Source organism: Leptidea sinapis, chromosome 47 (assembly GCF_905404315.1).
Source record: "Leptidea sinapis chromosome 47, ilLepSina1.1, whole genome shotgun sequence".
In the NCBI taxonomy this organism is placed as follows: Eukaryota; Metazoa; Arthropoda; class Insecta; order Lepidoptera; family Pieridae; genus Leptidea; species Leptidea sinapis.
Window position 1 is genome coordinate 3,385,109 of NC_066311.1, and position 22,145 is coordinate 3,407,253.

General features: G+C 37.8%; 1 protein-coding gene across 3 annotated transcripts in view; it reads left to right on the forward strand.

Annotated features, from left to right (window-relative positions):
• Positions 1–12,881: 12,881 nt before the first annotated feature.
• LOC126978086 (uncharacterized) overlaps positions 12,882–22,145 on the forward strand; it is a 188,812-nt gene continuing 179,548 nt past the window's right edge. For 2 of the 3 annotated variants that reach the window (XM_050826802.1, XM_050826803.1), the window contains exons 1-2: positions 12,882–13,210; positions 21,554–21,736. In XM_050826802.1, coding sequence (XP_050682759.1) covers positions 21,557–21,736 — 180 coding nt within the window. In that variant the 5' untranslated portion in view covers positions 12,882–13,210; positions 21,554–21,556. The remainder of the gene's footprint in view (positions 13,211–21,553; positions 21,737–22,145) is intronic. The other variant, XM_050826804.1, reaches the window with a different exon arrangement.

A 22,145-nucleotide genomic window follows, 5' to 3' on the forward strand; every position in this document is an offset into this window, starting at 1 on the left:
GCATCGACCACACTCTGTTAACGGACGGTTTACCTTACCTTCATAGCATTTAAGATTTATTTTTAAATGGGAGATCAAACTAGGTTACGGTTGGAATTTTATTAAATGAATTTGAAATACCAAGCTAACACTTTTGAGTGACACTGATGTTAGATAATTAATTAAAGCCTTCTTTAATTTTTGTTTTATTCTTATTTCACCCACTCTTACTCGCACACAAAGGGCGACAAATGGGCAAATCACATATTTGTCAGAAACTGAACAACTAATTACCTAATTTTCAACCGGATTATTAGATTAGATTTTTACTCATGCTCGTTTGAAAATGGGAGACATAATATTTATTAAGGAACTTGTTGAGCCCTGATAACTTAGAGCGATTTAATAAATAACTGTAACTAAAGTTACCTGAGGTGGATATGAGTCCAAGTAGACCGTAGCCAGGACAGTAGTGGTTCGCACCAGCGGTGTGCTAGGAACCAATGAAGGTTTATACAGGTCTGGGGGAGGCGGACCGTCTCCAGAGCCCGTCCAGAAGAAGTCTTCCAGTTGAGGAGTTTCTGTATGCTGGTCGAGGGACACCAGCATCTGAGCTGCAAATAAATAAAATTAGATTCTTTCTTCGATTCCTTAAAGGAGTGCCTGACCACATTTTTCGTTTTTGTGGCATAAATCGGTATTGTGTGAAAGAAAGTTCAGGGTGAGTTAGTGAGTTTATGGCGGTAAGTGCAAATACGGCGGCAAGAATGATTTCATTTTATGTATACGTCCATCTGTATGCTCTTCTGAACACTCTTTCTGCTTCTGTTTTTCTGATCGGCTTTCTCTTGCAGTGTGGGCCAGGTTTCATACCCAATGTGCAACGTGGCTGGCTGACGAAATCATAGGCAGCTTTCGACAATGCCTAGAACTTGCGTGTTCCGAATGGATATAACTTGAATTTCCTCTTGACAAATTTTTTCGTAGTTTCTTTTGAAATGTCTCAGAATCAATCGGTCGTTATGTTTAGCCAAGCCCTTTCGAATGGCGCCAACCGTGAATATATCGGACAAACCATTCAAATGTTATAGGAGGTTTACGTACTTATACACACACACATACATACAGACATAGTCTGGGTCTGGGAAGCTTCCTGGGACCTCAAAACGCACGACGCTCTGAGTTCCGAGATCTGATCTGATGAGAATTAGACTTTTGCAAAACGGGGTAAAACTAAGAACATCCTGGAAAGTTCCGAAAAGTTAAAAATTACGCCTACGCCAAGCACAGGGCAAAATACTTAGCACACTAAATATAATCGATGTATATGTACGACTACAGTCATTGCATGCAATTTTATATATTTATGAATAATAAATTACAGTCATCATATCAAAAATGTGCCTTTGTATGGTTTCAAATAATAAAAGTCTTACGAGTATTCGTAGCTTTCAAGGATGATTGAATGAACGATGGAGATTTCTTGTATGTATATATATACGGAAGATAGAAGTTACTGCAACACATATTACTGTGGTGAGGTCGGAAATAAAGTTTCCATTCTAACGTGCCAATGCTACATTGATGGTAAACAGTCGCGTCGTTTGGATCGCGTGAGCTTTCATAGTGTGGGTTTATTTGCCTTCCTTGAACATCGCATGTCTTGAATTTAGCTGAGCTATAAATAATACAAGAAACTGGTTTTATGACTGATATATTTAGAAATAATTACGACTGCACTTAAATACTGAATTGTGACATATTTTCTTTTTTTTCTCTACCATTTTTATATTTTTACTACATTCCTTGCCTCGACTTCAACCGCGATGAGTTGGAAAGTTCATTTATTTATTTATTAAGACTTACCAACAGATACATAATTTTACATATAGGAATAAAGGTTAATAAGTCTTACTATTTACATATCTAAATTAAAGGTATGCACAACGTTACTTAATTAAAAAAAGTAATGCTAAAAACAAATTAAAAAAATATAAATATCGAATAACTACTAGTTACTTACTTATTAATCTATATTATTTAATCATTTTAATGACAAAGACACCAGTTATTTATAAAAGTTAAAATTTGAAAAAATATCGATATTATGATCTAACTTAAATATTTTATTATAACTCACACATATGGGTTGGATGGATGTTGATTTTAATCCGTAGTTATTTCTATGCAATTTAATAAAAATTGGGGAATAAGTGCCTATTCGACAATTAAATGACGGTACACAAATGCCAATATTTTGAAGAACATCTGGACAGTCTATAAGGTTGTTTATGAGTTTGTAAAGAAGAATAAATTGGCCTGCCTTTCTACGCACTTCCAGGGAATAAATTTCAAGTTTAATTCAATGATATTATAGTACTATAGGTTTAATTAGCCTTTTTTGGTAATTATAAATATGATAAGTTTTATCGATATAACTGAGTCTAATTTATATCGTGGTTGTCCATTGGTAGCCAATGCCAATCGGTAGCTTTATGTAAATGACTATTATTTTTTTCAAGCCAGCAACGCATAGATATTTCTAGGCAGCTAAAACCGAAAGGCAACCTACCAACCCTATTACTACTGTAAGGCCCATATTCCAGCATGTTTCTAAGTCATCTGGAATTTGTAATAGATCTTTGACAATTAGTAAAAAACTTCGTCAAGTAAGATGGTCACAATAGATAACAAGTAAGATGCCCTGTGCTTCCCCGGGGCGTAAAAAGAATAGGGTACTCCCAGGCTCAAGGGTGTCGTAAGAGGCGACTACGGGCTTATTGAAAGTGGGAGAGTCACGCTACCGTCTTTTAACGTCAGCACTATCGGGCCTGGCTCGTCCGGGTTACTTACCACACTCACACAGAATACCGGCGTGAAGTAGCGGCCTAGTGCCGCTATGTTTCGCATAGGTTAGTGTCGAGGACCGGAGGTCATTCCAAAATTGAGCACAATATTTTCTCATGTCGGGGTATGTGTGTACGTTAGGGAGGATATCTGCTGTCGCCGTCTCGGCAATTTTGAGGGTAGGGACCTGTCTACTCTCTGGCTCCGCGTAGATTTAGAGGACCGCGTCCGCATCTATGCGTGTGTTTACAGGTCCCATAGTGGTAACGCAGAAACCGATAATCTCATGGACTGCGTTCAAGCAGCAATCGACGACGTGCTTGCACAGATCCCCTCCGCTGAAATCGTAGTCTTGTGTGATTTCAACGGGCACAATGCCGAATGGCTTGGATCACGTACCACAGACTACGCAGGGCGATCTGTACATAATTTTGCATTGGCGTATGGTCTGTCCCAATTGGTTGAGTCGCCAACGCGGCTCCCGGATGTGGATAGCCACATGCCGTCCTTATTAGATCTTCTGCTGACTACACATCCCGATAGTTACCAGGTCTCTGTCGACGCCCCTCTCGGAACGTCTGACCATTGCTTGGTCAGGAGTGTAGTGCCCATCCAACGCCAACGTCGCAGACCACCAGTGACCCGCCGCGTTTGGCACTACAAGTCAGCAGATTGGGATAGGATGCGTTCCTTTTTTGCATCCTACCCTTGGGGCAAGGTTTGTTTCCCTTCGGATGATCCTAGTGCCTGCGCCGTTGCAGTAGCAGATGTGATGCTGCAGGGCATGGATATTTTTATACCAAGCTCTGTGGTACCGATCGGTGGCAGATCACAGCCCTGGTTCGATGCGTCAGTTAAAGCAGCATCTGACTGCAAAAATCAGGCGTATCGAACTTGGGTTGCGGCGCTGGGCACATAGGATCCGAACTGCAAAGTTCTTAAAAAGGAAATGTAACCGTGCCTCGAGATTTTATAAGCGGCAAATCGCCCGTGCAAAGTCAAAGCACGTCGTCAAAATCGGCGAGCAGCTTTCTAGTTACCCGACCGGAACACGCAAGTTCTGGTAGTTGTCGAAAGCTGCTATTGGTAACTTCAACCAGTCGTACATGCCGCCGTTGCACATGAGGAATGACACCTTGGCCCATACGGCAAAAGAGAAAGCCGATCTCCTGTGCGCTCTTTTCACCTCCAACTCGACTCTTGACGACAACGGAAAAACACCGCCGACCATCCCGCGGTGTCAGAGCTCTATGCCTGAAGTACAGTTCAGACAGAAAACGTTAGGCGAGCTCTGTTTTCGTTGGACGTCAGGAAGTCGAGCGGGCCGGATGGCATTTCTCCAATCGTGCTTAGAACGTGTGCCCTCGAGTTGACGCCGGTGCATACGCGTTTATTCCGGCACTCTTGTTCCAAAGGCGTAGTCCCTGACTCATGGAAGCCAGCCCTTGTCCATCCGATCCAAAAAAAAGGGGACAGTTCGGATCCGGCAAACTACAGGCCTATTGCTATTACCTCCCTGTCCTCCAAAATTATGGAGAGCATAATCAACCGCCAGCTCTTGGTATACCTAGAGGGTCATCAGTTGATCAACGACCGACAGTACGGCTTTCGCCATGGTCGGTCAGCAGGTGATCTTCTGGTATACCTAACACATAGATGGGCGGCGGCTATTGAAAGCAAAGGCGAAGGCCTGGCAGTTAGCCTAGTTATAGAGAAGGCCTTTGATCGTGTATGGCACAAGGCGCTCCTCTCAAAACTTTCATCATTTGGGCTTCCCGAGAGCTTATGCAAGTGGAGCTCCAGCTTCCTCACTGGGCGCAACATACAAGTCGTTGTCGACGGTTTTTGCTCGAATCCCAAGCCCGTGAACGCTGGAGTGCCCCAGGGCTGTATGCTATCTCCCACGCTGTTTGTTCTGCATATCAATGATATGTTGGACACCTCCAACATACATTGCTATGCAGACGACAGCACTGGTGATGCCGTATACACGGGCCATGCAGGTCTGTCTCGGGAAAACGTCGACCAGCGCCGGGAGAAACATGTGTCTTCTATCGAGTCCTCTCTCGAGAAGGTCGCGGAATGGGGTAAATTTAACCTTGTCCAATTTAACCCCCAGAAGACTCTAGTTTGCGCGTTTACCACTAAAAAAACCCCATTTGTCGTATCACCGCTCTTCGACAACACTTTCCTTACAGCCTCGTCTAGTATCGGAATACTGGGTCTCGAAATCTCGAGCGATTGCCAATTCCGTGGCCATCTGGAGGGCAAAGCCAAATTGGCTTCGAAGAAGCTGAGCGTCATCAATAGAGCACGGCAATACTTCAAGCCGGCCCACATTCTAGCGCTCTACAAAGCGCAGGTCCGGCCACACATGGAGTATTGCTGTCATCTCTGGTCTGGCACACCCCAGTATCAGTTCGATCCATTTGACAACGTGCAACGCAGAGCAGCTCGAATTGTCGGGGACCTGGGACAATTCGAGCTAGGTAGTAGGTAGTAGGTAGAAGACACACAAGAGCACTGGTGCTCTTGTGTGTCTTCTACCGCATTTATCACGGGGAGTGTTCCGAAGACGATTCCTGCTGCCGAATTCCACCTTCGCACGACACGCCACAAGTTAGGATATCATACCCACCATCTGGATGTGTGGCGGTCCTCCACAGTGCGGTTTTCAAGGAGCTTTCTGCCACGTACTACAAAGCTGGTGAATGAACTTCCTTGTGCGGTGTTTCCAGGACGATACGACATGGGTACCTTCAAAAAAAGCGCGTACACCTTCCTTAAAGGCCGGCAACGCTCCTGTGATTTCTCTGGTGTTGCAAGAGATTGTGGGCGGCGGTGATCATTTAACAACAGGTGACCCGTACGCTTGTTTGTCCTCCTATTCCATAAAAAGAAAGATATTGCGCACCGCATTTACGCAAATGGGATTAAGCTACTTGAAAACGGGCTGATTAGTGAGAAGCATGTACAGGTAGAGAAGAGCCACTCGAACGCAACATCAGTCAATCACTTCCCAATTTACTTTCCGCAATATAGCAGACTCTCAGAACTCTCAGTCACTAAACAAATTTTCTAGAGATTCCTGATCTGAAACATTGTGTGGAATACGGGCCTAATCTCTAATACTCTGCTATAGGCCCATCCTCTGTCAGCGGCTTCCGCGAAGCAGAAAATTTATAAAAAAACTACAAATTATTTCAATAACACATTGTTATAACATATAAAATAAGAATTTTTTGGGTGCGATCTTTTGTGACCTCATTTTTTTAGGCTTTCGTAGCCAAATGGCAAAAAACGAAACCCTTATAGATTCGTTACGTCTGTCTGTCTGTCCCTCCGTATACAGCCATTTTTCCGAAACTCTAAGAACTATATTGCATTAAGATTTTTACACTAAAATTGAAATATGTTATAGTACGTTTTAGGGGTTCCCCGAAGAACTGAAACTATATTTTTATTTCATCAAACCCATACGTATAAACCCATCTATGGGTATAGGTCTTTAAAAATGATATTGAGGTTTCTAATATCAGTATTGTCTAAACTGAATAGTTTGCGCGAGAGACACTTCAAAACTGGTAAAATGTGTCCCGAAAATCTAGTTATAATTACAACGAGATCTAGTTAGTAATTTTTTATACTTACGCATTATTAATAACTTATTTAAAAAAAAACAGTTATTAAAATATTGATCAAAGTTACAACGAACTACAAGAACTTTTATATTATGTTATGCTGTTACGGAGCCCTTCATGGGCGAGTCCGACTCGCACTTGACCGCTTTTTTATCAATGAAAATATATTTAATTTTTTATGAAACTAGTTCATATCGAAATGTCGACGATAGTATGAAGAAATCACTGACCATGCAGGGCTCTCTCGGGACAACACTGTACAGTACCGGAAATAGACTTATGTGTTTTATGAGGACCTCTGTTAAGTTATTCAAAAATTTAATATTTTATTTTTCAAGTAATAGTAGGTACTTTTACATGCCATAAATTAAGATAATAGATAATTAATTTTTAAAAATATTTTTAACACACGATGTATTTTACATTTAATTATTTATTTTTATTAATAAGCCGTTACGTTGCGTTACATTCATTAGCCGTATCCTCACGGATCAGAGTATTAGAGTATTGTGTGCTGTTTTTGGTAACCCATTTATATTTATGTAAAGAAAACACATTCCTATTATTTTACCACAGTGCCTAAAGGAATGTCAAAGCATTTATGAATGTGTTGTCAATGTCAGTGACTTGTGTCTAATCTGTGTTTTAAAGTTTTATCACATTTTACAAACTTGGAGGTTAGAGGTAAAATAGAAAAGATTAGAACTGAAAGTTGAAACTATCAATATCGAGTTCGTATATTTAAAGAATAAACTTTAATGTCGTTTCTTTTATGATTTCAGGTTTGTTTTAATATGGTAAGGTCATAAATTAAGTGTTAAAAACTATAAAGCATAATAAATCTTTTATTATTTCAGAGCAACACATTATCGTTTTATTAATTGGCCGATCCCAAAAACTATCATTATATTTATAACACAACATATTTTAAGCTAATCGAAGTTGAGCAGGATCTTGGTCCCAAGGCTGTTTGTCATCCAAATAATCAGATATTTTGTAATATTGTTTATACTTACAATTTTCGCGAAGTAGGGCAAAGAGTGCCTATTTCAGTTTAACCTCCAAAAGACTAAAGTTTGCGTGACAACCATAAAGCACACCTCATTTATCATATCACTGCTCTGCAACTGCGTCTTACTACTTACTAATACTTGGTATCCGAATACTAGGTCTAAAAATTAATAAAGTAGTAAGACTCACTCTAGTCTAGTGTGAATCTACACTCTTCCAGGGAGTGCGCCGAAGATCTGTTTGACCTGATTCCTGTCCCCGAATTCACACTAGACGCCGAATACTAATCTCTGGAAATCGTCGATCAGTGCCGGAGAACCTTTTGTATTTTATGGAGTCCCCTCTTGAGAAATTTGCGGAATTGGGTGAAACAAATCTTGTCCAATGAAACTCCCAGAAGACTCAAGTTTGCGTTGAACACTAAAACCCCACTGTCGCAACATCGATAACACTTTCCATAAGCCTTCCACAAATTATGTTATCATACATGGCGTTACTCCTGCGGTTTTCAAGAAACTTTCATCCATGTACAACCAAGCTATGGAATGAGCCTCATTGTACGGTGTTTCCAGGACGATATGACTTGGGTACCTTCAAAAATAGCGCGTAGACCTTTCTGAAAAGGACTGCAAAGCTCCTGTGATTCCTCTGGTGTTGCAGGAGAATGTGGGCGGCGGTGATCACTCAACATCAGGTTGTCCGTGAGTTAGTTTGTAATCCCATTCCATAAAAATAACTAAAATATCATCTTCACCATCTGGATTTTTGGCGAGGTATATATCCACAAATTTCTTCCCCGTTATTCCCGTAGGTATAACTAAACTCTATAATGTCTTCCTTATGCGGTGTTTCCAGATCGAAGTGACATTCGTACCTGCAAACACGCACCTAAAAGGCGGCAACGCTCCTGAGATTCCTCGGGTGTTGCAAGAGACGATAGATACATGGTGGTTATAATGTACCTTAACGTTTGTCTTTCCATTCACAAAAATAAATAATACATAGCTGCGGGCAGTGAGTATGAGACATTAGTAGACAGAGAACTATTTACATTTATTTCCTGTAACGTAGTTCATTCAATAATCTATCAATAAGAAATTGAACTTCATGTTACCTACATTATTATTAATAAGTTAAGAACGTTGGCTTCGTAAATTGGAACAAAGTGCACCTACCTCAAACTGTGGCACCAGTCTGTGCCATCTCTCAACCATTGTTCGTAACCATATTTCCGTAAATGTCTACACAAGTATAATGCGACGCAATTCTACTCGCTACATAAATATAGGATCTGATCAATACGAGTACAGCGTTCTTAATCTGCGTTATTTTGAGTTCACAAATGTTATGCGATACTATGCATGTGCTTTAGGAACGAAAACATACCTACGGGCTCGTGGAATCCTCGAAGTAAATATGCACTATGACGTCAGCTGTTGTCTATGGTTCATCGCGATTGGCATGCTGATTTGATTACAGGATTTTATAATAATTACTAGTTGACCCGATAGACGTTGTTCTGTATATAATAAATAAAATAATGTTTTTTATTAATTTTGTCAATAATATTTCATAATATCATCAATAATTATTTCGTACTTACTTATGGATTGAACCCTGTTGTTATAATTACATTGTTTCACAGCAGAACTGTCAAACCGTGCGTCAATAAATTCTCTCATAGAAATTATGTATGGACACATCAAAGGAAAAACAAATTTGTTGTTTTTATTTAATTTAGCAGCATTTTCCTATTTATTCACCTTTTAAACCTTCCCTGGACTTCCACAAATAATTCAAGACCTAAATTGGCCAAATCGGTCCAGCCGTTCTCGAGTTTTAGCGAGACTAACGAACAGCAATTCATTTTTATATATATAGATTATTAAGTACATATTTATTTTCTTTGTATATTTGAATGAAGTCTACTCTAACATGGAGAAGCATAAAAATTGTTTAAGATTACCTACCTACCATTCATACGTAAACATTATACACCTATGTACCTAATTAGCAAATGTAAGGAGGAAGTTCTTTCGTTTTAAGGTAGGTTTCGCTTTGTCAGACTTTAGCTACTCGATGTTACAGCCAAAGTAAATAGCTTAGTAGCGTTAAAATGGCGCCTGCTGTTTATTTCGCAGTTCACATGCCACATATGTTATGTCATCCCTCTATCGATCCTGTATTTTACTTTCACTAAATAGATCTTCATTTACAAACCCAAATTTTATTGATATCGCTAGTCTATGCGCTATTCTGTCACATTCACACTAATGTTGTTCACTAATGGGTGAAAGTTAGCGATTCCTAACAAGGGTGCTGTTGTTGGCATGAGATGAAGTTGAATGTGTCAATACACATGAGTTGTGGTATCGTACTTTTCCCCATGTGAAACAAAGTGATTTGTAATACAACTACGAAATAAATAAAAATGAAATTCATTAATTAATGAAAATGTATTTTAGCAAATAAAATGATAGCACCTATATGACGAACGAACATGAGCTATTTGAATTAAGTACAAAGTACCTATTATTACGTACGAGTACGAGTAAGAAATTTAAAAAAAAAACGAAAGCAGTAGTGTAGATACTAACAAATAGTTCGTATGATAATTATAATGGACTTAGTTATGGATTTTCATTATTTTTCTTTCATACTCTTTTCCGCCCGCTTATGTAAGAAATGACACACTTTCAGCCCAGTCATCACATTAACGAAGGCGTCTTCCAAAAAGATGTAGTATAAAAATATTAAATACGCCATTTCGTAAATGATTTTAACACAGCTTGACATGCGGAGATAGAACGCAGCCTTCAAAAACACCAGTGTTACCTGGACTTGTGTACGACTCGTAGATATGCAACACTCCTTAAGTGTTGGCGATATTATATTTAAGAGAAGTGCCGTTCGTCATAATCGATCAATATATCTAATTTGGCAATCTTCCAGGGCTTCTTTTTTTCTTTCGATGACCGCTACTTATCGTAGAGAAAGGTATGCTATGGATTGCCAGCTGATCGGAAGTCATACTATTGGTGATTGATCAGCTGGTGATCATCTCAGCAGGGCATGCAATGCATCCAGCCTAGTGAGCAGGTGGTCCGCGGTTTCAGCCTCAGAGACGCCCCGCGCCAGCGAGCTTTTCGGCCTCCAAGGCCCACACCCGGCTTCGCTGTAACAGCCTTTAGGCTATCGGCACAGAGCAGGTTTTTAGTCGGTAGGGGGTGCTTACACCTGAGCCCGACATATGGGCCCCATTTCGGGGTCTTCAATACGTAAATGTATTTTCCTCCTCTCCAAAAAAAAGACAAGAATGGCATCTAGTGCAACATCAAAGACATTTGGTTAAAACATGAAAGAAAATTGAACGTAGGCAGAGCTTCTATGAGTCAACTTAACTTAACTTAAATTGGAATACAGCCCATTTAAAAATTCGTCACCCTTACCCTATTAATTAAAAAAAAACACGAACATAAGAAATACTGTAAAATGCTTCGAATCTCATTCTCTCCTAGAATTTCACTCATTCACTTCAAAAGTAAAAACTTTTTGTTGGATTCTAACAGGATTTTTTTGTAAAAATAACAGAATAATACGCTTTATGGAACCAAGCTTAAAAGTCATTCACTGACTATCTGGTTATATTTATTATATCGTTAAGTATGTATCGTAAGTATGGTCTTCAATACAAGTAGGATCCCAAATAAATTTCCATATAAGCGATTTAATTTGATAGTTACATGGACCAAAGCCTTTTGTTGTGCTCGGACAACGGATGTCATAGCGCGATGGTTCGGCGCATGTTCATCCAACCATTCTTTTATGTGGTATATCAATTTAGGTAATTAAGGCCATATGTAAGTTCTACAAAATGACGGTTTTTTTACTTCATTCTCATTGAGACAACTGTTTATTTATATATTATTTCGACACCGGTCAATTTATTTATTTATAATATTATACCAAATATAAGAGCCATATCCAAGGGGGTTTCTCTTAAAGCATCAAAGAGTTTTGAATTTATGCCCTTAAGGACATAATATTAGGACGGTATGAAGCGGACTTATTTTGTCACTGTCTTCCCAACTGCGCATAAAAGAAAAAAAGTAGGTACACTTGATCACAGATTAAGTACTTATTGATATGCCTTCTCGAATACCGACCTTAAATTTTAAAATACTAGGAATATTTTTAAAAGTAGAGAAGCTTAGCTTGTGAGGTCTTGCTGTTTTGAAAACGGGTACATGATTTATACTTAGTAATAAAGGGTTTATGTTTTCAAGCGACATAGAAAATGTAGGAAACTAGTTACTAGTCTACAGATCAGTATAAAACCTTAGACAATTTATACGTCTAGATAGAGCCTCTTGCTGGTAGACAACAGATGAAAACAGGCTAGGCTTATTAGATTACAGGTTAGTTTAGTGTGCGTGACAACCTACGTCTTACACTCGCGATTTCTATGTCACTTTGTGTTAGTGTGCATGCATTTCTCAAAATAGAGGTTAACAGTCAACCTCAATTTTTTTTCGACGATTTCACAGCTGTCACAGACTATCTATATGTATAAATAATCTAAGAATAAAACCTTAAATCATTTTAACAAATAAAGCTAGTTATATTATATTAAAATAAGCTTACAATATCCCTAACTATGTAAGTAATATTGATTGTACTTACCCTGAATTTCAGGATCATAAGCGTAACTGGGTAAAGGTGTACTCAAAATATAAACAAGCATAAAAATATAAAACATTTCACAAGCACAATTTTCAATGTAATATTTCGTTCTTTCGAAGTAAAAACATTGGATAACTATTATTACTAGAATGTTCTCTAATTTACACTCGCAAAATATTATCGATTTTTAGATGTGGTGATAATAAGTTAAAAATATATACTTTCACGATTAATAAACCAATGTCAATTTTAATATTTGTGGATCAAGCCTTAAAACACTGTGCGTATTCGGTGTGACACTAGTCAAATGTATAAATCACGGATAGGTATGAATTTATCTACGTACCTATTTATTATTGTTTGCGTGTAACTAAGCAACCATATTTAAAATTTCGCGCGCATCAAGCAAGTTTCCATTACATCGATCCTAACGTTCTGTGATATTTTTGTGATATGGCAACATTGTAATGATTTGATACGACTAGGCGCAGTGTTAACCTTCAAAATGAAGTTGAATGTAGATTGCAAGAATAATTTGATTTAAAATAATAACTTAATAAATAATTATGTATTTAGTTCTTCGGTTTTAGAGTCCGTGGTAATCCATGGTTGATTTTGACAGTGACACTACAGACATGCTTCACGTCAACGTCAGCTAAACAGCTTGTTCGGGCCGTGGGGCTCCCCGCTTACTGTCATTTTGAAGCAATACGTCGCGTGACGTAATTTATTTGTGTGAGTTCGTCGCTTGAGAAGGACGGACAATGTGCGACGTGGTCGAGTGTGTGCGGAATATTATGGAGTGAAATCGTACCAAGTGTGTGAAATGTTTAGTGCTAGTTTTTACTGTGTTTTGAATTCAAAATGAGTGCGAACAGATAATATTTTAAACTGCCTAAAACTGATAAAACTCTGTACACTCGCGGTACACGTATCATATCATATGAACAGTTTCAAAATGGCTGTGTTGTGAAGGACCCTTTGTCCGCTTTCATTCGCTTTTCCAGCATGGTAGTGGGATCATACAGACAAGGATTTATTTTTAATAGGTGAGGCAACTATCTAACTGTAATTCGGCCTGAGCAATTTGTGTGGAAAATAACTGGTTCACACGGAATCGTGGCGTCAGTACTCGGTTATTGCTTTCTACCAAGCGATATCAGCCGCTCACTCGTTCGCTACGTGCGAGTTTTTACTTTTTAGTAACATTTTATGTTTTATAACATCTCCATCCTATCTTGTTTTTCTATATGGAACATTCAGTTGTTAGTTTACCGTTCTTAGAAATCATAATAATATTACAATAGTCAAAATAATGTATTGTTTGTATCTTTGAACTTTGAAGCATGTTATGTTTTGATTTCAGTGAGTTCCTATTGGATAATTTACATAATGGTTGATTGACTTATAATATCTCACTCACCCAACAAAAAAATATTTTAAATAACATTTTGTTTAATATGCTAATTTTATCCTCTTGAAATATATAATACAACATCAACATACTTGTTTATTATAAATTATTAATGTGGCCATTAGTACACCTGTTCTGCCTCTTTAGACCTTCACAGACTGAAAAATTAATTATATTTTACTCAATCTTTATATTATATCCCTAATCACTATCAATGTTAATTAATATGCTGATTTAGTAAGTAAGACTAAGATTTTTTTATTAGTTACATTGAGGTGCATCTTTCACAGAAGCCACTGTAGGAAGAATAGAAGAGAATATATAAATCTTGTAATCTGATTCACTTTAATTCAGATTACATTATTATAATATAAAAAAAATTACAAATATAGTCTATGTCCTCCTGGTGCCGGATACCTGTAAAAGTTATGATGAATTAAACAATTTTTTCAATCAACCCATGGCAAGCTAGAATATTAGAGCAGTTCCATTCCTTCAAAAGCTGTGACCGAAAGAGTTTCAGAGATTTCTTCTTTTAAAAATCCTCCTTTGTTCTGTACACTATACAATCAATTAATCTTTTTTCCTAGAGACAGGCCTGATCAGCCTTGCTATGATCATAACCAGATAAGGAAGTGTTGGAAATGAAGCTGTAAGGGGCTCCTTTCCAGTATATATAGGGGATACACTTAATAAATTTTGATTTTTCTTAATTAACATTCAGATTATACAAATGATTTAAGTTTTCAATTCGACATGTGTTTCGCCTCTACACGAGGCATCCTCAGGATGTGTTGTCTCGCCAAAATCTGGCACGAGACTGACAAGACAGTTAATTGTTTTAAAAACAAACAAAAGAAAACTTAAATTATTTGTTTAATTATGGATTTCCGCAAAGTAACTCCTAATTCAATTAACATTCAGATTATCTGTTCATAAGCTTTTTAAACTGCTGTTTTGTTTGTAATAGGGCACACTACTGCTGGTTACATCATCAATTATTGAGCAGTACTAAATGTATTATTGGTCATTGAAGAGAAAACACAATTTTTGTATTGCCCATCCGATGGAAGCCTAGTAAAGATATACCCCCTTATTCATAATAACTTAAAGCATTGCTAATTCTCACTCTGTCTTCTTCTATTGACCTAAGTCAGAATGAGAAAAAACACTCCTAAGCGGCTGTTTAAAGTTAGAGGACCATTATGAATAAGGGGGTTCTGACGAGAATACTTCAATTTGCATGTGAAAATTCTAATAAGAATTTTATAAATTTTTAAAATTTTCGCAGAATTCCTGTAGAAGTTTTATGACCTCATAACTTCAATACCATTCTAAGTAAATGGCACTTTGATAGAAGAAATACTGTGTAAAATTCTCTTTGTAATATTTTTGTGTGCCTTTGCTGAAAAAGAACATAATATTTAGGTACATAATCTTAGGTTTTATAGCAGAACCTATTTTCTCTGAAAAAAAAAATTGCATGGAATGCAAAATGCATATACTTCAACCAATAGAGTAATTTATTGTTTCATAATATTAGTGAAAGAATATCAGTGGTAGGCAGTGCACGGGATGCAAGGTGGCTATGATGGTGGAGTTGAGCAAGCATTAACCTGTTTTTAAGGCTACACCCTGCTTTAGGGAAATTTCTGGGGTAATGAGACTTAAAATCTCATCTTACTAATGAGTGCAATTGAGATGCCATTCAAATTTTGTGTTCAATCAAAAATCCTGAGTGTCAATAAGTTCTACATTGTAATGAGTAGGGTGTATCACTTACTGTAAGGTGAATGTATTGCTTTTTGTATCACTTTTTCTCATTAAAATAATCATTAACTGAATTGTATTCTTTTATCATTAAAGCCATAGATTCTGATTCTCTGTCTGTTTTTAACACACATGACATTTGATGCATTATGTCACTAGTTAAAAACTCAGAAACATTAATGATTCTATCAAGAGACTGATTGCGTAAATATAACATTTAGAAACCAGCTAGCAACTCCTTTAAATATTATTTTTATGCAATAATTAGTTCAGCATAGGCAAGTGCCAGGAACGATCTCTAGGCTCCCTTTCTTTCCTCCACATTAAAATGTCCCAATCCTAAAAATGTCATAATTAGTGGTTAGGTTATAATGCTTATCTCCCTGAAATGGTGTATTACCTTGTAATAAGATTGCTAGCATAAGATTTGTGGACTTAAGCTCTATCAATTACAATATTTTTTACCTCATAATTCGTGCTACAGGATACTAATTTTTAACCCAACATAGTTACCAGTAGACAGCATTGTAAATATTTTTATGTAAGTAATATTATAATAAACATTGATTGAGATATTAGTGTCATTTCAGAATCAATACCCAAACAAGAGTAGAGAAATATTCTTACAGAAAATTACCTAAGACTTTCGTTGTTTAAAAAGTTATTTTTGTGTATGTATTCATGATTTGTCGACATTTTTGGGCTGATTTTAGTGTTAGTTTGACATATTGCCAATATGTTATGTGTACTGATACAGAAATTTTGTAAGCACCATTACATGTTTGTTGCGGCCTGGTATTGTCACTGTGTCCCACATGATGTTGGAAACCAGCATTATAGCTTTACTCTGTGTTTAGTTTTTTTTATGTTATTTGTTGACTAAAGAGGTATTAATTTCATCACATACCACCAGAGTTTATTTCTTATTGCGGAATAGCTTTGGGAAATCACATACTAAAACACATGCTAGAATCACCAAATTAATATCACTCTATTCCAATTTATTATTACACCTTGTACAATGTGGTACAAAATACCCCATAAAAAATATTGAATTAATTTTCAAAGCCAAAAATTTTGTCAACCCTAGTAAGCTGTCATGTCAGGAAACTAGATTGTTAAACACAAAGGCCTAAGTACCTATTTCACCTAATAATTGTCTACTTTAATAGTTTTTCTATTTTTCATCCATAAATGTTTGCTACCTAAATACAAGGATGTCATTATGCTCAAGTTCTGGCTTCAAAAAAATTTATATTATGTGAAGGACAGAGGGTATTTCTCCGATTGCCCAACGGTTGTCGAGATGGAGCAGCATGATGGACTGGTTTTCCCATCAATAACACCGACAATGGTGCCAAATGCCACACAAGCCATATCCTGATAAGCGAAGTTGTGTATTGAGCAAGGCGGAGCACACTTTGAGCCATTTCTGTAAATTTGATGTTTAAGTTCGTTAAAAAGTAAGTGTTCCTTTAGGTTGTTTCGTTAGGTTAGGTCTTTTAAATTTTTTGTCGTTGCGCGAATTAGGTAGGAATGTAGGTACATTCTGCGTAGTTTACTCTTTAATTTTACTGAAAAAGGGTTTGCACATCAGTGAAATTAATATTTTTTTTTTTTTAGGGTATGTAATACAACGTTAATACGGTTCTTAAATATTGTGAATCGACTCATAATAAGGCCCCATTTAAACTCCTTTCGGCTTTACGGGTAGTTTTGTAACATTGCTTGCAAAATGATGTCACTTTCATATCGCTAAAAGAAACAGTTGGTCTGAAATCAGATCGAACTAGAGAACCTGAAGATATTTGCACATTTATATTACGTCAAACAAGATTACAAACACCTAGTGACACATAGATCTCCTCTATTTTTAAGTGGCGGCAGTTATAATGTCAAACAATTCTTCAAAGCATTCTCCGTGATAAATGCGATAGAATACACACAATAGCGACGACTCTACGCAACGCCAAGTGTTCGGGCAGTTCATAGAGCACTGGCGATCCGCAGCAATTCTAGCAGCTCTGCACTGAATGTTGCACGTTGACTCAATAAAGGAAATTCAACAACTAAAAATATTGTTATAGGTTTTTTGAATTACTATTTTATATGCTTTTCCCCTTTTCCAAAATAGGTCTAGCGGGATCTAGCATCTACATTGTCTTAAGAGCATAATCTTTAGTAGTCCCGTACTATACGTTTGAACAGGAATTCGTATTCTAGTGCTGGTTTAAGTTATTCAATGAAGTACCGACACGACATCAGCTACCTACGCAGTACGCAGTTACCCGAGCCCTGGGCGTTTCGCCCACGCGTTTAGAAAGTCGATAGCGAGCCGATCAATGGTAGGCTTTCCTAGGAATTTCAATTTAACTTTGCTTCGACTTATGAAATTGTTATGTTAAATTCGCTGTCTTTTCTTTAGGTTTCTAACAAGTCCTCTACACAAAAGACCCTGTGTTAGGGTTTTATATGTACCTACATATATATATTATAATGATCTGGCCTCCGCGTTTGTCCGACGTAAATTTCGGTAACGTGGCAGTCAGATTGCTGAATCTAATTTTAAGTTTTTCAAGTGTTTTAAAATGTCTGTGCGTAACTCTTAATCATTCTCTAAAATATAAGCAGTGCTAAGTTCCGTCCCATACCATGTGTTAGTTAAGCCATCAGTCTTAATATATATAAATTACGTGACACGTTGTTTGTCCGCGATGGACTCCTAATCCTAAACTAATGAACGTATTTTAATGGGAAGTACTTCATGGAGTGCAGTTTGGTCCAACTTGAGAGATAGGATATTTTAATTTCGATTTGGGACCCATAATTATTTTGACAATATTTGTTTTGTATGGACATATTTTCTATGAGAGAATTTAGTGACGCACGGTTTGACAGTTCCACTGTGAAACAATTTCATTGTAACAACAAGGAGCATTTTTTACGAAATAATTCTTGATGTTTTGAAATATTATTGGCAAATTCCTATTAAACAGTATTTTTTTTATTATCTACAGAACAACGTCTGTCGGGGCAGCTAGTGTTATATATTTATTAGGGATACTTGACATGAACAACCTCGCATTTTCAGTGTTTGCAATTGAAAATGTAAATGTATTAGTTTTTAACTGATATAACATAGAGTCGCCAAACATATTATTTTATAACTCTAAAACATTAATCCTTCTTTTTTAAGGTACCGGTTTTTAAGGTGACGACCCGTCCTTGAATATTTTTAGCAATAGTGGAATGATATCGCATGGTCGACGATATAACATTCTACATTTATTTTGTTACGATAACTACAAAAATATAAACATGAGATGTGTATGGCATTATAATATGCATTAGAAATATTATTCGAATATCCATACCCTTTCTACTCGTGATAGTTCAGTGACGCGACCAATAGCAATTCTACCATATTCCCAAAACTCATCAAAACACTTGAAGGTTACATTTAGTAAGTGGTAGCATTAAGTAAGTACTGAATATCAAATAGGTATACATGTTTTCGCTAGTAACGGTCGCAGATATTCTTGAATAGGTTAAGTCAAAATTTCTGTTTCTTTCGATACCGGTTCGTTTAGATTATAGGTTCTCAACGTGGGTGATAACGCCCCTTTGTGGGCGTTTGAGACTTTCGGGGGGGCAGTAGAAGACCCAGAGAAAATTAGGGGGCATTGAGATGGCGCAGATGGGGCATGAGTAGATTAAAAAAATAGTCTAAAAAGGCAAAAAAATACACGAAAATACTCTAGAAATAAAACATATCAAAGTGGGCGGTGAGCAAAATAAGGTTGAGAAACTATGGTTTAGATAAATAGAAAAACCCCGGAGTGTTCACCTTTTTTTATGACAATAAGGGACGTGACGTGCAGAACGTTCTGCTGTTGGTAATTGATACGCCCTGCCCATAGGAATGCAGTGCCGCTCAGGATTTTTCAAAAACCCAAAAATTGTGAGCGGCACTACAGTCACCTTACCTTAAAAAAGTCTCATTTTCCCAGTAACTTCACTAGCTACGGCGCCCTTCAGGCCGAAACACAATCATGCTTACACATTACTGCTTCACGGCAGAAATAGGCGCCGTTGTGGTACCCATAATCTAGACGGCATCCTGTGCAAAGGTGTTATGATATGTACCTAGATCACTTTGGAAATAACGGGTATATACGCTTGTATATTGGAAGTCTACCATCCATATAATATTATATTAAAGATGGGCAACACTTCATATTTTATTTTAATTATAGAATTTTCCTTGAGCAAAAATTCGGGTCCCAATAATATTTGTTTAATATTTCCCAGTGAACGTTCGTGTCCTTCCGCGAATTTATGGAGAGCCTGTCAGCTTTTAGGAAATGAGAATCGCTTTTTATGATGCTTTTTACGAAATTAAACGAGCCAAGGTTCGGGATGTAGAAAACTTTTTATAATTTCTCGTTATCGGTCGTTATTTTGTTTTTTTTGAATAGGAGGTAATGAGGAGAGGAGCTATGCCATACAATGTACAGCCAAGATTATAACAAGCGATGGTATAAACCGTCGTCTACGTGTTGCGAAAATTGCAAATTCTTCGAATAGGTACTTGTCGGGTGTTAGAAATGTTTAAAATTATTAGGACCGAGAAGTGCTATTGTATGTTTTTTTTTTATGGAATAGGAGGATAAACGAGAACGAGGGTCACCTGGTGTTACGTGATCACCGCCGCCCACATTCTCTTGCAACACCAGAGGAATCACAAGAGCGTTGCCGGCCTTTAAAGAAGGTGTACGTGCTTTTTTTGAAGGTACCCATGTGGTATCGTCCCGGAAACACCGCACAAGGAAGCTCATTCCACAGCTTAGTAGTACGAGGAAGAAAGCTCCTTGAAAACCGCACTGTGGAGGACCGCCACACATCCAGATGGTGGGGATGATATCCTAATTTGTGGCGTGTCGTGCGAAGGTGGAATATTTCGGCCGCAGATTATGATTGTTGTATATTTACTTTAATACCTACATCAATTATTGAGCCCAGTTCACTTCCATTGATGACATACAAAATCTGGTCACGCGTCGAGTCTTAATCGCACACCAACGGTTCCGTTATAGTACAAGATATAAGTACCAATATTTTTTTTTTACTTTTGTAAAAGTAACTTATTTATTTTTATTCACTGAAGCGATTTTGTAATTCGTATTCTTGGATTTTTTTTTGAGATATTTGGGAAATCCTCGAATCATTTAAATAAAACACAGAGGGACGGTCCCCCTGAAAACGAGATCTGTAAAGGTCTTGAAACGTTGGGTTAACTAAAATAATAATAAAAATGCAACTTTTAAGCAAAAGTCTAATGTTAAAATTACACGCGTTTTAATCCTTTAAAAAGTGTTTTATTTAAATGTGTCACACTCGCGTTAATCAAGGAAAATCTTTGAATCATGGTAAAAATATCCCGTTAAATAGTGTTCGTAGGTATAGGTGTGTAAATATTTGTTAGTTATTCGTGCTAAAATGTCTGAACACATATGGGTTAGGGCTGTATTACATGATACGTGTAGACACCACGGTGGCGCAACCAGTCGCCGCTACCAACAAAATATATACAGCTCTATATGGGGAGGGAGAAGATATAGGGAGATATTCATCTGGTGTCTGTTTGGTTGCGCAACCAATTTGGTGGCGGGAGCAGCTCGGACGCGTGCACAGAGTGTTACTGGTACGGTCTCCACTATAAAGCTGTATGGTGTCTCACTCACTCGGCAGCCAGTCCGGCCGCCATTGACGCTCCCACCTCAACGTTTGCATGCAACACGTGTGCACACGTGTGTGTGTTATTTTTTTTGCGTTTGTTAATTGCATACGATGGATAATTTCGATACAGAAAGGTTTATTATCGGAACTCAAAGTAGACCATCAATTTAGGATTTTTCCGATAGAGATTTAAAAATAAAATGCTTTAAGGCTACATAAGGATGATCTCACCACTGTTTCTTTTATCTCGTAAACTTTCTATTCCTTCTTACAAACAGCAGTAGTGCTATCTCTTTGAGGTGCAATTTGATACTGTCTCAGTGTGGTGTCGTGCTTCTGTATGGTGTTCAGTTTGGTAGCTTACGAATGTTTACGAACGGTGGCGCGACTGGTTGAGCCGCTATGGTGTCCCAGTGCAATACAGCCCTTAGAGTACGAATGTGTGTACGAACATCGTTTTGTTCGACAGGGAATGCATGTCATGTACCCGGTGCAGAGCCAGTATTGCAACAGTCAGCCACAGAGCACGCAAGCAGAGTTCAAGCCGGCGCTGTCGCCGGAGCAGCATCTAATCAAGAAACGCCGCGTGCTCAGCCCACTAGCGCAGACCTCGAGCAACCAGCAGGCTCACCCGGACGACACATACTATAAGGTACGTCCGCTATGATTACATGATCGCACTTGGTACGGTCGAACCATCGGACGCGGTCTTGTTCGATGGTATGAGCTTAGACCGTTTCGAGTACTACGGTCTACGCGGGACCAAGTGTTGCGAGGCGCCCATCAGACCGTCCGATGGTCCGGCCGTACCAAATCCGACCATGTGTTTCGGCTTTATGACTCGTTCAACTAAGGCCTAGGGTTACATGAGAAAATTAAAAGTCCGGAGAAAGCCCTGAAAAGTTCTGAGACTAATTAAAGTAATGTGACAGTAAACATTATAACGCTAACTGGTTTACAGATAACTGATATAAAAATTAGGCCATAATAGTCTTATAATATATTATATATTAATTAATTGGAGGCTTAATTAATACTAAGTGGGAAGTGTTGAGAAATAT